Genomic DNA, 16425 nt, shown 5'->3' with positions numbered 1-16425 from the left:
TAGATATATGAGAGGTGTTTGGCCGTATGTACAAATGCTCCTCTTTATGGGAGGTGTTGGGCTTTAGATACCTTGATGTGATTTAATGGATTATTATGCTTCTATTCACGAAGAGTGGAATGTATTTGTTTCAACATAAAGGGCTATGCCCATTAGCAAGTGAAGTCTTCCCTTATCTTATGGGCCATTAGATCTCTCAACCAAAGATATAACTTATAAGGTTCTAGCTATGATAATAGAGAAATTTTTTAGTTTACTTGTGCCCCAAACAGCACGAGTCTAGATTAGTCGGGTCAATAGGATTCAGATATCGGAGGGTTAGATGGAAAAAACATGAAGAGGTCTACGATGTCTGGTTTCGATCGAACTTGTATCGTTATGATTCAAATTGTAACTCTTGGAAGCAAAAGTACCACTTTGATTTAATTTTACTTGTATTTTAATTTAAGTGTACGTAAATCTTATCCTTACTTCAGAGAGGTAGAATAATTGCTGAGATGACATCCAAACATTGTTACCTCTCGATGAAAAAGACTTTCATTGATAAACATTTCTAGCTAGGCACGTACAACCTTATCCCATTTCTATTTGTCTATAAGGAAGCAAAGTTTGAAAAAAAAAGAAAACAATAAGAAAAGGCCAACAAGGATGAGTCATGTGAAGAGGTTTCATTAAATAATTGAAGTACAGTCAAAGATAGAAATGAATGTACTACTACTATTTTGAATTTGTCTGTGTTTTATAATGTTCTCCTCCGGTTCACTTTTACATGTCCATTATTTCAAAATAAATTTTCACTTTTACTTATCACTTTTAACATATCAAGAAAAGACTAAACTTATTCTTCGAAACATTTTTCAAGACCTAAACATTAATTAATAAGTGTAGTGTGGTAACATAATCATGTCAATTATTGTTTTCTTAACGAATGTGACAAGTAAAAGTGAATGAAACTAGATATACTTAAGGGGTGTCGACCGATAGTACCCCTTCATCACGATTCTACTTCTTCATATTTTAACACTTATTTGTTAAAATTCTGATTCCGTCACTGATGAATTAGTAATATTTTTGTTTGAGAGTGTTGTGGACCTATGTACCCACGCGTGTGCATTGTAATCACACCTTATATTGGTCGGATGGTTGGGATATTTGGAGGGTCCTTTTATCCTTTTATATATATGTATATATATATCCATCCTTCAACAAACTTCAACGTGTTGTAGGCCTACTCAACTTTATTACTTTGGACTTCAAACTCAACAATTTGACTTGCTAAAATATTAAGACTCTCACAAGTGGTATCTATACTACAATATTGCTTTTCCATAAAAATAATAATATGAAATGAGATATATGTATTTCTTTGACTTATATATTCGTGGTTATACCAGAATAAAAGGTTTCACACTAACTCTCGTTCAGTGGCGTGGTGGAAGGACCACTAGGAAAATGACATTGGTTATAAGTGTCGTATTACTACTAGTGGTCCAGATGTTAAGTGGGGGCAAAGGGTTGCAAAATTCGATTTTTGTTTTAACAAGTCCTTCCCACTTTTCTTCTCTATAGTTTGTGCTCTCCCAACACAAGAAAAGAGCTTGCAAAAAACAATATAAATTTCGAACTCAATAAATAAAATTATTGAAAAGGGTAGGATAGAATTCCAAACTCGAACCAATAATAGTCAAACTAATCTTGAATTCATTTCTCACTTTTAATAAAATAGCAAAAATGGATAGTTGACACATAAGTGGGAAATAAATGAATCTCTCATAAATTTCTTTTCATATAAAAAATGGATGAATTGGTTGAAGATATTAGTCTTCATTTTGTCATAAATTATAATAAGTCATTAGGTAGAATGTGTACATTCCCACAGCTGTGGAGACACTTGCCTTTATCTTCCTCTAAGCATCTCATGGAAAATTAATATTCCTTCTTTACTTAATATACTTTATGCCATAATGAAAAAAATAATATTCACTAAATAGTACTCTTTCGGTCTTAAAATAAGTGTTGCTTTAACTTATTTCACGCTCATTACAAAAAATAATAAATAAAAGTATAGTTTATTAAGTTACTTTTATTTATAAGACGTTTCTTCATAATTGAGCACTATTAAAAAGAAATAGTTCCGTATCATTTTTATCTTGAATTCCTAAAACTATAATTATTTTGTGATAATTTTTTATGCTAAAACAACACATATTTTAAGACGGAAAGAATACTGATTAATAAGTTATATAAAAAGGTTCAAGATCTTATCCATCTATCATATATCATATGAACCAGTTATCTAATAAAGATACAATCCAATGATCCATATACGTCATTCTTTCATCATTATTATCAATTCTATATGTATATATATACTATATTTTATATGCAAAAATAGTTAAACTAGTTATCCATGACTCATACTATATTTTGTCTTAAAAATTATTTATAATAATTTATCTAAAATATAATAAAAAAATTGTATTTCTTTTTCCACATAGGGTCCATTCAAGGGAAGCCCTCTTTATCAAGAAATTATTCATATCAGGGTTTGAACTTGAAACCTCTAGTTAAGGGAGGATCAATCTCATTCGCTGCACCATATTCGTTGATGATAAAGCAAAAAAATCTTGAATCCGTCTCTATCGTTCAAATGAAATCCATTGTTTACGATTTTTTAAAATTATTATCATATATAGATTAACTAAACTCTATAATCCTATCTTATAGTCGGTATAATAATTTAAAATTAATGAACATTAGTCAAAAGTTAGTATAAAGGGAAGCACGACAGGCAAGGTTTTCTAGATGTCACCCAGCATCAAGCAAATCTTTAATTAATTATTTTACTAATAATTTAAAGATAAATGAAGTATTAAAATATACTCTTCATTTTAAGAACATAATAATAATTTATTAATGAAACACTTTATAATCCACCATGCAGTCATTGGTGACGCATTATCAACTTTGACATTTTATACACAACCAATAATTTTAATTGTTAAATTTCGTAATGCATCTAATTAAATATTTCCCCTATAAGTTTTATTCTGGGCTATGAGTATTTTTTATTTGAAAAAAAAAAGTGAGATTCGATCGAATTTATAAAAAGACATATGGTATTAGTTAATGTACAAATTGTCTATTTTACAATAGTTTAAAAACTTCTATAATAGACTTCGATCCACTTATATAAAGTAAATAAATGTGGTGGGTTGGGTTGAACAAATAATTGTTACGTCTCAATTCTAAGCTAGTCCTCATTATCTGTCTATATTTTCTCCGCTCATTATCATTAGAATTTTCAAGTATGGGCTTAAACGAAACAGTTTTGATAGTACACGAAGGATAGGAGTGATCCAATAGTCGAAAAAGAATTTAAAAGTACCTTCTTCTACATACGTTGTACTTGGCTCTACATAATTATATAACTAACCCGCCTATAATAGAGCAGTTCAGATCCATTTGTGAAATTATACTGGATTCAGATTTATTTGTGAAATAACACTGAATTAGATGTGTTATCGTATTAAATATTAGCTTCCACATGAATCCTAATATCGCGGTTCAACTTTGTAATATTTTTTAGTTTATTATTATACGCCATAACTGCTCCTACTTAATCTTTATAAAAGCGTTTTAAGTAATAATTTTGGTGTTTTAATATATATGGTGCTTGGTAGATACACTTTAATTTTTTTTTATTTTAAAAAATGCAGTTTCTAATAAAGAGTGAACTTACACATCGATCTTCATTTACTCAGTCATATAATTCGGCGATCTTTGTATTTTATAATTTACTAAATACTTTGGCTAAATCCAATTGTGCATTTATAAATGGACTTGGTCTGAATCTGACTAATTTAATCTTTAAATAGTAGCACAACTTATGTCATGCATCAATCAGATTTGAACTCTAGAATTACGTGTTAAATCTGAAGAGAATATAATATACGTAAATTTTATTCTGAAGTTATTTTTCAGTGAATTTTTAACTAGAAAAAAGTGAAATTTAATAATAGTAAGAAAACTAACAGCAACAAAATAGCAAGATGAATAAGGCAAACATAATAGTAAAAATAGAAAAATCAGATACTATGCATATACTAACTAATACTACAAGAAAAAAGAAAAAAGTCATACAAATTCCTTAATAATTAATTTGTTGATTAATTAAAAAGATACTAATAAATCCAAATGTATGATTCCTCATTTGTGGTTAGGTTCTTCATTCTTCTATCTAATTCCAATCCATAAAAAAAATACAAGAATTAATTCCACTTTTGTGTTTAATGGGATGTGTAATGTGTTCTATTACTAACCACATCATTAACATATAATACAAGTACATTAATTAGTCAAATTACTTGAAGCAAAAGGGAGTGATAATATATATATATACACACAAAACACGACATTGATAAAGAACAAAATTAAAAAGTATTATCAATTATCAACCAACTTTTAATTTCAGTCATATTGTTGGTCATTCAAAACACTGATTGATTGGTATATTTGTGACAATTAGTTAAATTCATTGTCCGTTTTGATATATCTCACAATTTTGTTCTTTGAGTTATTCTACGGTTAAGCATAAAAGCGTGTGTACCTTGTGAGTTACGTGTGCAATATCTAATAAGTTTCGTTTCGATATATATGATATTTTCCTAATGTGTAGCAAGTACACTTTATTTTACAAAACTTGACAATCTAAAAGTCTGTTAGTTTATCGTCGATCCACCCTCCAAGAAACCGCAATTTTAATTAATGGAAGCAATAATATTATAGCTTGGTGTGTGCCTCTTTTCTTGCAACCAACAATCGTCATTCTTATGTAACATGAGAAGGTGAATTATTATTTATAATTATTATACTAACAAATATAGGTTGAACAAATTAATTATTTTGCTGATTGATTGATTGATTGCGTATTAATTAATTTTGTTGTTTTAGTGATGTACGTGCAGTTTTATATAATCTGTAGAATTGTAGGGTGCCAGTAATAAAACACTTAATTTTATCTCTAATAATAATAATTGAATCTAAGTAAGAAATATTATACAAATATATTCAAAACAGATCGATAGAATCTTTCCCTAGTATATTTTACTTCACTACTTATATAATACGATATAGTAAACATTTTATTATAATATTTTAAATGAACTTGAGGAAATGCAAGACATGTTACTCTCAATTATTAGAATCGGGTTCTTTTCATACCTATTGTTAGGGTTTTGCCCTGATTTTCTTATCATAATTAAAGATTTATTTTTCCTTAAAGAAAAAACAAAACATTACCATAAATGTTTTTACTTTTCTTGAAAAGAAAATATAATATTATTTTATATTTGGTTTATTCTCTCCTTTTAGGACTCCTTTTCTAGTAGGGAAGGTTTTAGGACTCTATAAATATAGGTTTGTTTCTTCTAATATCGCAACAATAACATCCACAATGTAGACGTTTAAGAGTTTAGTTTATGGGGAGATTTATCTCTCTAAAGTTTATAATATTTTTCTTTTATACTAGTTTTCATATAATAATATTATGTTTTTAGTATAAGTTTTTTGTTATCTGATTTATCAACTATATGATTTGCAATTTGTAAGCTTTCGCATGACGCCTTAATCACCCTTCAGAACCCAACACCTATTTCCTCCGATTTTGTCGAACCAAATTCATCATACGTATTATCTGCTTTGATCCAATATATCTCATGTATTTATCCTTCGGATTATGTCATAATCGATCCCAAAAGTACATATAATGCATGAACTTATGTTAATTATTATATTTTACAAAACTTTTCAATGTTGAATTTGCATCATGTTCATCCATCTTCACTCATGCAAGCCTACAAGTCTGTTAGGCGTACATATTGAATATATTAATTGAAATGCGTTTACTTCTTGTTGTTAAAATAATTATGTATGTCAATGCAACCATATCTTATGTTCAATAAGTTTAAGTTTTTTTTTGTTATCCATTATGTGTTTGGTGCTATCTTAAACTCGACTAATCTAAATTCATACAGAAAAACTCTGATAAAAAATACTCCTAACAAAAACGATTATTATTTTGAAGAGACGACCAAAAAGTAATAGTAATAGTGAAGTATCATTTTTAAAATTGAATTATTGGTTGAAACATCGCTATATAGAAAGAGGAAAAGGTACAAATAGCAAAAGAGCAATTTGGGACAAAAATTGATCCACGTGCAACCTAAGTCTAACTCCGTCCCACTTCTACTTCAATTATTCTCAATTTCATCACCCCACTTATCTTTTTTTTTTCATTACTATATAGTTTTTTTTGTCGATAAATTATATATTATTATTTATATACCTCAATATTATCTTGGTAATACTTCTTTTAGTAGAAAATTGTGTGAATCGATTTGAATGGTAGAAATAGATATTCTACGCAATCAAAGTATCTCATAATTTGCGTTAGCTTTAATGAAGTGTCGATATATAGTTTGGACCGGTATGAAATGTGAATTTGATTAACCTGCTAATAATAATGTAAATAATATCAAATTTAACTAAAATAGCCCCCTATCATAAAGTCTATGATAATTCGATCTCATTTTCACTCAGATATATATAGTTATTCTTTAATTTGAATCGAACTTCTTAGTTTTTGATGCTCACATGCTTGTTATATGTCTATTCAAACACCGCGATACATGGTGAATTATGTCTTTTTTTCATTTTTTTGGCTATTAGTAATGTTCTTTCAAGCTATAATATATAACTACATGCTTCAAATCACACATTTTAGGCACACAAATTTGACATTGAAGCCATAAAATTCTATTATATATCGGGGTAATCATTTCATTAGTAAGTATTCTTTATTTTGTCACATAAAAGTCACACAACAATTATCCATCCATTTTACACTCACTCTCATCAATCGAAAATATATACGATATTAAGTTAATATTTTGAATTTTCTTAATAAAATTTACGCTTAGGTAGGAAATTACACAATACTTTTCAGAATTTATTATGCTTTCTGAAAATATTATGTCGACAATGACAGTGATAATAAAATGTCATATGTCTTGGAAATTGATATTGTATAAAATATAATGGTTAATTGACTATTACTTGTGAAATATATCTTTCTTTTGCTTTCTAATTAAGTATTCCAATTATTATTACATTTATTATTATATTTTTGACGGACGTGTCTAAATAATTCAATGTTTCATACGACTTTATAATATCAAACCTATTTTTTTTTCTCTTTAAACTTTAGAATGAAAATTAAATAAATGAAAGGATAGAGACGTAAGAATGAACAAACAATATTGACCATTAACTTATATGAAAGAGACTTTTAGAGGCCCAGCAAAATAAAACTTTTGACATTGGAAATTTCTTGGAAGAAAAAAAGGAAACTAAAATAAGTGTTTATCAGAAAATCATACATAGAGTTGGATATAATTATCCTTCTAATTGACTTATTAAATTGGAAGAAAATGAATTGGAAATCGAGTATACAGAGAGAGTTGAGATGCAACATAAAGTAGGTAGATTTTTCTCTTTTTCGTGCGCGATATAATATACGAAGTCTAACTGAAGTCTTTCTTTTTTCAAAACGCACCTCAAGTTTCATTCTACTCTTCATATAATATTGACCACTCTATCGTAAGTCGTAACCTCGGCTAGTTATACATTGTTATCAGGGGCGAAGCTAGTAAGGATTCAAACTCTTTAGCGGAAAACTACACTAGCTACATGATTTAAATTATTTGTTTATTATATATAGTAGATGTTGATCCTGCTTCAATCTTTTCATGTGCTTTTATTTTATTTTTTTATTTTGAACTCAATAAAAATTATGACTTCGTCATTGATTATTAGTGGAAGGAGCTAAACCATTATTCCTTTGACTACTTTTTTGAATTACCTTTTTACATTGAATACTACTGTATAAGTTGGAACACATCATCAACTATATAACATGCAGACACATGTTTGGTTTTGATGATTTTTTCCTTGTTTTTAATAATAAATAAATGCAACTAGGAGAAGATATATCCAAAAACTAAAAAGTCTTTTTTAAAATAAAAATGAAAATATAGAAGTGTTAAAATGGAAGTATGTGGTTGAAAGGACTTTTTAATGCATTGCTGGATAATTACTAATAGATGAAAGGGGCTGTGGCCCAATTAAAAAGGACTACTCACTAACACTTGCTTTCGTACGGCACCGTCAAAGAAGGTAGTGTCCGGCATAAGTTCAGTTTCAAAATATTATTTCTCGAGGAGTTTATGATCCATAAATTATGTGTCACAAGACCAAAAACAAGAAAATTGCAAGACAACATTCACCACAAATAAACTTGCAAGGTATATAAGTTTAGTTTCAGAACTAACGAAAGTTATATATATTCCTTAATTTGCTAAACTTTTATCGCAGAAATTCTTTAATATCTTTTGTGAATTGGATATTACAGAACTTATGTTAGACACGACAACATAAAACTTTTACTTGTGAAATTAGGTCATAGTTAAGGATGGTTTAGCTCATAATCTTTTATTAAACGAGAAGTAGGGATGAAAAATGAAGTCCATCAATTTGTGAGGTGAAAATTAAAGATCATTTTATTCTTAATGAGATGATTTATATGACACACTTTTCTTTTTAATTGTTTTTCAAAAGAATAACACTTTTTATATTTAGTAATAATGTAGTTTTAAGTTTTAACGACCATTTTATTCTTAATGAGATGATTTATAGACACACAAATCTATATGACTTATTTTAGATCACAAGTTTACAAAGTCTTTCTTTCTCTTTAAAATTTCGTATCAAATTATATTATATCACATAAATTGGAACGAAGAAAACGATATTGACGCTACACAATGCAAAACCGGCCCACTTTTTCCTGGCCCATTTCATAATAATTCTCTGCGACCGTTAAGTCTTTTAGGAAAAAATAAAAAGAAAAAGAAGTTTCAACTTTTGCTTTTTATCTTTAATTTTTCTTCATTCCATTTTAATTCCAAATTGTGAAATCAATTCAAATTAATTAAAACGTGTTTACACATAAATTTCAAAATAGTTATCAATTCTTTGTACTATTTTATTCTAATACATGTATGTGGTTTATCTTTTTGACGTTAGTGGGCTTTCTAAAAATATATATATTTTTAAAAATGTTACATTTAAGTTGACTTCAAATTTATCATGCTACTTTCTTATTTCATGTGTACAAAATGTGGAAAAGAAACATTCAATAGAAAAATTCATTCAATGGAATGTCTTGGATAATTATAAAATTATTAGAGATGCAATGGAAGTAATAGAAGGAACAAATAATTTAAGAGTTCTTCTATTCATATATGCAATTTTTTTTCTGAAAGTGTTACATGGAGTTCATAAAATAAAATGTTCATGACACTTAAATGTCTCACCGTTCTTTAGTTTTCACTAATATTAAGTAAATTAAATTTCTTTTGTGGTGAGATGTGTTTAAGAGTTTTCTCAGTTTGGATAATAGAAAGTCAAATTGAGATGAAACGAGTTAATTTTTGTTGTATACTGAAATCTTATATTCTTTAACCAAATAACTTTTAAAAGGAAAATATGCCTTGGTGTAAACTTGATATATAGTGACATGTAGATTCTATTTTGAGAGAGTTGAGAATGTATTATCGAGTTGAATAGCTTTATACATTTATTTTTTCATAAAGATTCACTTTTGCTATGACCTTTGGTGAATTCTCTTAATCTAAGTCATTATGTATGAGTTGTTGGGTTCATTCTTCAACAAGCACATGGTCAAAGCTTTGACTCCTCCAATTGCATAGAATACGTAAGTTAGCGATGCTTTCAGCTACTGGACTTTCGCTATCTAGGATGTAGCATTCATGCTGCTAAGAGGCAATGAATTATTATGCGGTGGTGGATTTACGTTAAATGGAAAATATATACTATTTTATAAAACGAGAAAATTTATACAAGTCGGTGCTCAAGTGGGGAAAAAATAATTAAATTTAAGGTAGTACTTATTATCAATTGCTTTCAAATAGTTTCGAAAAAAGAAATTGCTTTCAAATATTAATGGCCAATTCTACATAGCTTAGTTAAGGAAAAAAAAACCGTACACAATTCAATTATATATGGATGAGAATAAACACGTACTAAAATATAATTCCTCTGTCCCTAATTATTTGTCTACTTTTCCTTTTATAGTTGTCCCTAATTACTTGTTCATTTTGACAAATCAAGAAAGGACAATTTTTTTTACCTATTATACCCTCAATTAAATGACTAATTACTTTAAAAAATGTAGAACTTTTCATACACTTCATAATTAATAGGGGTAAAATGGTAAACTCATTATGTCATTAATTATTTTCTTAATAGATGTGTCAATTCAAAAGTGGACAAGTGAATAGGAACAAAAGGAGTATAAACTTCTTATTTTATAAAATAATAATACACAAACCGACAAAAATAATAAAAGAGACAGCATGGTTCCTAATTTCACTAAAATTCTTTCTCTACGACTCTTCCTTGTGCTTGTATTTATTATTATTATTTTTATTTTTTCAAATGAATATATTTTTTCTATATTTAGTATTTGATTATTTTAATTTCAGCAATCACATAACATGCTTAAAATATTTGACTCAGATATTATTTCTTAAACATAACAAGATAAAATATTTCAAAACTAAATTGATATAAAATTTATATTATATTTAATTGACTATATAAATTTATCTAGATAAATCAAAAGAATAAAACTTGTTACTTCACCGTTGCCATATGTGGACCCTCTTCACCACACAACCTTGAATTTCCTTGCACCTTCTTTACCTTTAGGTTGAAAGTGACAATTTTTTGCATTTTTTAGAATTCCAATTTATCTCTAGTAATTTCTTTTATTTATTTCTCGAAATATAAACTTTTATTAAATTGTCTTTTTATCTCTCCCAACATGATTTATTTTAAAGAAAGTTGTACAAATTCATTAGAGATTTACTATTTAAATTGTGATCTTTTGACCATCCTCGTATATAGATACAGAATCACTATTTAAGCTGTGTTCGATAGACATAAATAATTTATCTAGAATCAAGTTAGTAAGAAATTTACGATCAACTGAAGGAATAACTGAGTTGTATAGCAGAGGTATCCAAAATGAAAATCATGAATCAAATCGAATCTAAGTCGTTAGTGCTATCCCAAAAAGGTGCGAAGGGATATCCCACTTGGTATCCTTCTGAATCGAACTAATCACATTGAATTTACTTAGTGAAATTTACACCTCTATTTGTATACTCATTCAAAAAGTAACAATGATTTATCATTTAAAATTAAAAATTAAAAATCTTGACTCTGCCTATACATACGATGCAAATAACTAGCATCTTCCTTCTTCTTCTTTTTTTTGTTAATTATAAAGAATAATATATACCCAAATTCCAAAAACATGGGGTAAGTAAAAATGATGAAAAAGTATAGGCGGAAAGTGTATATAAAAAAGGACCAATAATAGCATTTTCTTCTCACATCAACATTCCCCTCTTTGCCTCCTCTGCTTAATTCTTCAATTTCAAAGATAATTGCTGACTCAAACTCTCTTTTTTCTCTAAAATTCCTTCTGTTCCCCTCTCCCTTTTTCAATCGAACACATCGCATCAAATTTGCTTAGTACGATTTACGTCACGTAAATAATGGAAAACAATCACCAGACACAAATTCAGGCCACTAAAACATCAAGATTCAAACGCATATGTGTTTTTTGTGGAAGCAGTCCAGGCAAAAAGCCAAGTTATCAACTTGCTGCTATTCAACTTGGCAATCAACTGGTACGGCTTCTCTGAGTTCAACTGAATTATGTATACATATGATAAGATTACATTTTTTAAAATTCGTATACTCTAAATTCTAAATTCATTTCTTTTCATTTTCCTTACGAGTTACAATTGCATGAAAATAAATTTAGACATTAAAAACAGAGACTAATTATCCTCAAATCACACAATTCTTTTTTTTAATCAATCAGACAACATAAATGAAAAGAAATCACCTGATATATTTACTTGCAGTATAAATCACATAACTCTTTTGTTCTTTTCTTTGGGGGATTATCATTTTTTTTTTCTTGAAATTCCTATGATTTTGCAAGGTGTATGGAATTCCAAGTACTTAAATTTTCAACAATACTATTGATTATAAAACAGAAAAAGCGGAATTAAAGTTAAAAAAAATAATTGTAATTCAATAATTCCTCTTCTTTTGTTTTTATGGGCTTTGCATATTAAGAAATCACGTTGGATTAATTATTTGATGTTACAAAATTATAGTAGGTGATGAGTAAGATTAACTTGAGTATTATTTTTTTTAATTAAATGGGGTTCACGTTGAATATAGTGGAGTAAGCAATTTAGACAAGCAATGTTTTGTCATAATTAAATATATATTAAAAAAAATACTTGTCATAATTATAAATTTAAACTATATATTATATTATTTGTCAGGTTGAAAGGAACATCGACCTGGTTTATGGAGGTGGCAGTGTTGGCTTGATGGGCCTAGTTTCTCAATCAGTTTTTAATGGTGGCCGCCACGTGTTAGGGTACCAATATTTATTTTATTTTTTTTAAAAAATAATAATAAAATCTTCTTCATCACTAATATAAAAGTCTTTTTTTTTTCACTTGACAGGGTGATTCCTAAAACTCTTATGCCAAGAGAGGTAATTTGTCTTTTTTACCTTTAAACAATAATAATAACCATTTCTATAGATAATAATAATTATGTTCTCCAATTAATTGTGTGACTAGTATCTATATTTGGATATATTAATAATATACATGTATTACCACGGTTTGGTTGGTCCAACTACCGTTTAGTTGATCCAATCAAACTGTGGTAATATGTCGTTAAAATAAGTTGATCTAGTTCGTCATGACACCCAATTTTTGGTATGTATTGAGCCAACCTTATAGGCCAAGCCTATTTTAACGACTCTAAAGACTAGACTCTTTCACATTGCGATTTGATTTTATTTTTTAACTCAGTTTTTATGATATTTTTTTAATATAAAGATTACTGGAGAAAGTGTTGGAGAAGTAAGAGCAGTGTCTGGAATGCATCAAAGAAAAGCAGAAATGGCAAGACAAGCTGATGCATTCATAGCCTTACCAGGTAAATTAATTAATTAGTTAATTTAATAATTTTGCTAAAATATTTTTATTTTTTAATTAATCTTGATTTTAAAAAAATTATTACATCATTGCCTTTTAGTTGCTGTCACATGTATCAATCAACAAAGTAAGTTGACAACCCAAACTATGTCACAACTCACAAGTATTGAAATAGTCAAAAACAAGCTTAGTCAATTACAGTGCTAAGTTGAGCGAGTTAGCTGAGCAGGTGATCTTTCAAAATTAAATTGAAATCCCTTGGATGCTTTTTAAGTCGAACTCAAGATTCACGTCTATCAATTGAGAATTTCCTTATCAACAACAATTACAATGTTAAATTTTATTAATTTCACATCAGTCGCTAATTGGGAGACAGCTAATCGATTTATTAATTTTTGGAAGGTGGCTATGGGACATTGGAAGAACTCCTAGAAGTCATCACTTGGGCTCAACTAGGCATTCATGATAAACCAGTACGATTTCTTTTTTTTTACTCATCTGTTTTTGTTTTATTTAATGACAAATTAGGTTTAATCACTAATGACTAATGATATACCCGCTATTTTGCTTTTGTCTAATTAATAAGCGCGTATCGACTAATAAATTCTGATCGCGAATTTTAAAAGACAGATAATATACCCACTATTTTGCTTTTGTCTAATTAATAAGCGTGTACGGACTAGTAAATTACTATGTCTGACCGCGAATTTTAAAAGACAGATAATATACCCACTATTTTGCTTTTGTCTAATTAATAAGCGTGTATGGACTAGTAAATTACTATGTCTGATCGCGAATTTTAAAAGACAGATAATATACCCACTATTTTGCTTTTGTCTAATTAATAAGCGTGTATGGACTAGTAAATTGCTATGTCTGATCGCGAATTTAAGAAGACAGATAATATAGATTTGATTAAGAAAAATTTCGTTTTAATTAAAGTAGGACCATAAGAATTGTTCTCTTGAAGTCTCTAATGTCAACAATTAATTATTAATGCCATTTAAGATAACTAATTTAACGTGTGATTTACGTAATATGCAGGTAGGTTTACTTAATGTAGATGGCTACTATAATTCATTATTGTCATTTATAGACAAAGCTGTTGATGAAGGCTTTGTCACACCCTCTGCCCGTCACATCATTATTTCTGCCCCAACTGCCCAAGAACTCATGTCTAGACTTGAGGTACAACTCATCATTCATCATGCCCGTTTGGCGCGATATTATTATGCATCTACTGACTTAAAATCTTGAACTCATGAATCATTATGCTTGTGTAGGCAATATTATGTATTCACCGAGTTACTATTCATGATTCAGCACGCTCTTATGATGATATTGTGCATCTATCGACTTAAAATTTTAAAATCAACATCTCAAATTTACTATTCATGATTCATCGCATACATATGACGATACTATTCATTTACTAACTTAAAATCTTGCATGTTGAATGGTTTTTATTTATAGGATTATGTCCCAAAGCATAATGGGGTGGCACCAAAATTGAGTTGGGAAATGGAGCAACAACTTGGCTACACAACAACAAAATTGGAAATTGCTCGTTGAATATTCAAATGATGGGTAGATTTAATATATATTTATAGAGAAAAATGTAGTAAATTTCTTTGAAGACTTAAATTCATCAATTATGACTTAATTACCATAAGGTAAGATGTTGATGGGAAAAAGCTTCAGAGAATTAATTAATATATAATTAGTAGCTTTACAGCACTTTTAACTTGCTGTTTATAATTAGTTTTAAGGAAAAAAAATATATTACGTAATTAATTTGTTTAGTGTTGATTCATTTTTGTCCATTAGGCTAATCAAATGCCTAATTAAAACAGGAAAAAGTTGATGTAGTACAAGTAATTGTTTTTTTTCTCTGTTTGTATATGATTGTTTGGTAATGTACATTAATTTCTTTGTTATTCTATAGTTAATTGTGTTTACTCTAATGTAAAGCGTGTAAGCTGATCTTATGAAATGAATATTTATATATTTTGGAACAAATTCTTGTTACTTTCATTTGGTGGGAAGGAGTTCGATTAAATTTTCTTCATCAAAAAATTACACAAGCAACAAAGAAAATAGTTTTTTTTTTTTTTTGTATAATTGTTGAATCGCCTTGACATATGAGAAGCTTTAGTATAGCGTCAAGAATGAATTAAAAAAATGGTACAAATTTAAAGTTTGAATTTCAAGTTAGGATATTCTTGTATCTTATTTGAATTTTTATTATGATTTCAAATTTTTGTTATTATACTTGAATACGACTATATTTTTCGTTTGTTAATTGGCATGATATGAGATTTTGTGAGAGAGACATACCACATGATTTATGAGGAAAAAGTAATAGTAATTAGGTTGTGTTACATCAAGATCCAAAAATTTAGGCAAGGACCATGGATGATGTAGGTAAGAATATTTTTATTTTTTTACTTAATATAAAAGAACAACTTAATTTTGGACTTTCTTTCTAAGAAAAAAAAAATACTAGAAGAGGGATTTTCAAAGTCCACTATGAAAAGTAGAAATCAAAGTGTCAAAAAATTGTTGGAAGTTGAGGAGAGTGGGGCTAAGTCTATAAATAGTTTCTCCCAAAGTTGTTCTCTTGCATATGGCCAACATGTTACATGTATATACAAATTTAGGTGGAAGAATGTATATTAATCTTAGGCGAATTCAGAATTTTAAATAATGAGTTCAACAAATTAGTTTATACTAATAAAATTATGAGTTTAAATTTAATATTTTAATAGGTTCTTACATATATATTAATATTTCATGTTAAAAATTATGAGTTCAGATAAACCTCCAGTGAAAAGACTTATGAGATAACACAACATAACATGAGATAGTGTCCCTTCTTTTAACTTTTTAACATATGCATAATGTTGACATCACCAAAGTCAGAAACAAGATAAGGGTACAAGTTTTGATTGCATAGATAGACAGACCTATCCATTTTGGTAACTTAGTTGGTATACTGATTGATGCCCAACATAAAGTGTTCTTTTAGTTCAATCATGTCTACACTTTCATATTTTGGGATTACCTTACCTTCATAGTGGAATGACACCTATGTACTATGTTTGGTTTTGGTCTCTTTCACATCAACTTGAATTGGACAATTAACATCTTGATAACTTCCATGAAAACTCAAATCATGTTTTCATATGATGTTTTGAATGGAGAATGTGTTGACAAGATTTAACAGATTAAATGGCAAAAAGCA

General features: G+C 28.4%; 1 protein-coding gene across 1 annotated transcript; it reads left to right on the top strand.

Annotated features, from left to right (window-relative positions):
- Positions 1–11435: 11435 nt before the first annotated feature.
- LOC125854210 (cytokinin riboside 5'-monophosphate phosphoribohydrolase LOG1-like) lies at positions 11436–15067 on the top strand. Its single transcript, XM_049533690.1, has 7 exons — positions 11436–11840; positions 12513–12610; positions 12700–12730; positions 13083–13182; positions 13584–13654; positions 14226–14369; positions 14655–15067. Exons 1-7 carry the CDS (start codon positions 11706–11708, stop codon positions 14751–14753), a joined length of 678 nt encoding a protein of 225 aa, XP_049389647.1. The 5' UTR covers positions 11436–11705; the 3' UTR covers positions 14754–15067.
- Positions 15068–16425: the final 1358 nt, after the last annotated feature.

The sequence above is a fragment of the Solanum stenotomum genome, chromosome 2 (assembly GCF_019186545.1).
Source record: "Solanum stenotomum isolate F172 chromosome 2, ASM1918654v1, whole genome shotgun sequence".
Lineage (NCBI taxonomy): Eukaryota > Viridiplantae > Streptophyta > Magnoliopsida > Solanales > Solanaceae > Solanum > Solanum stenotomum.
The sequence above is the reverse complement of the archived record's forward strand: the minus strand, read 5'-3'. Positions and strand labels throughout refer to the sequence as shown.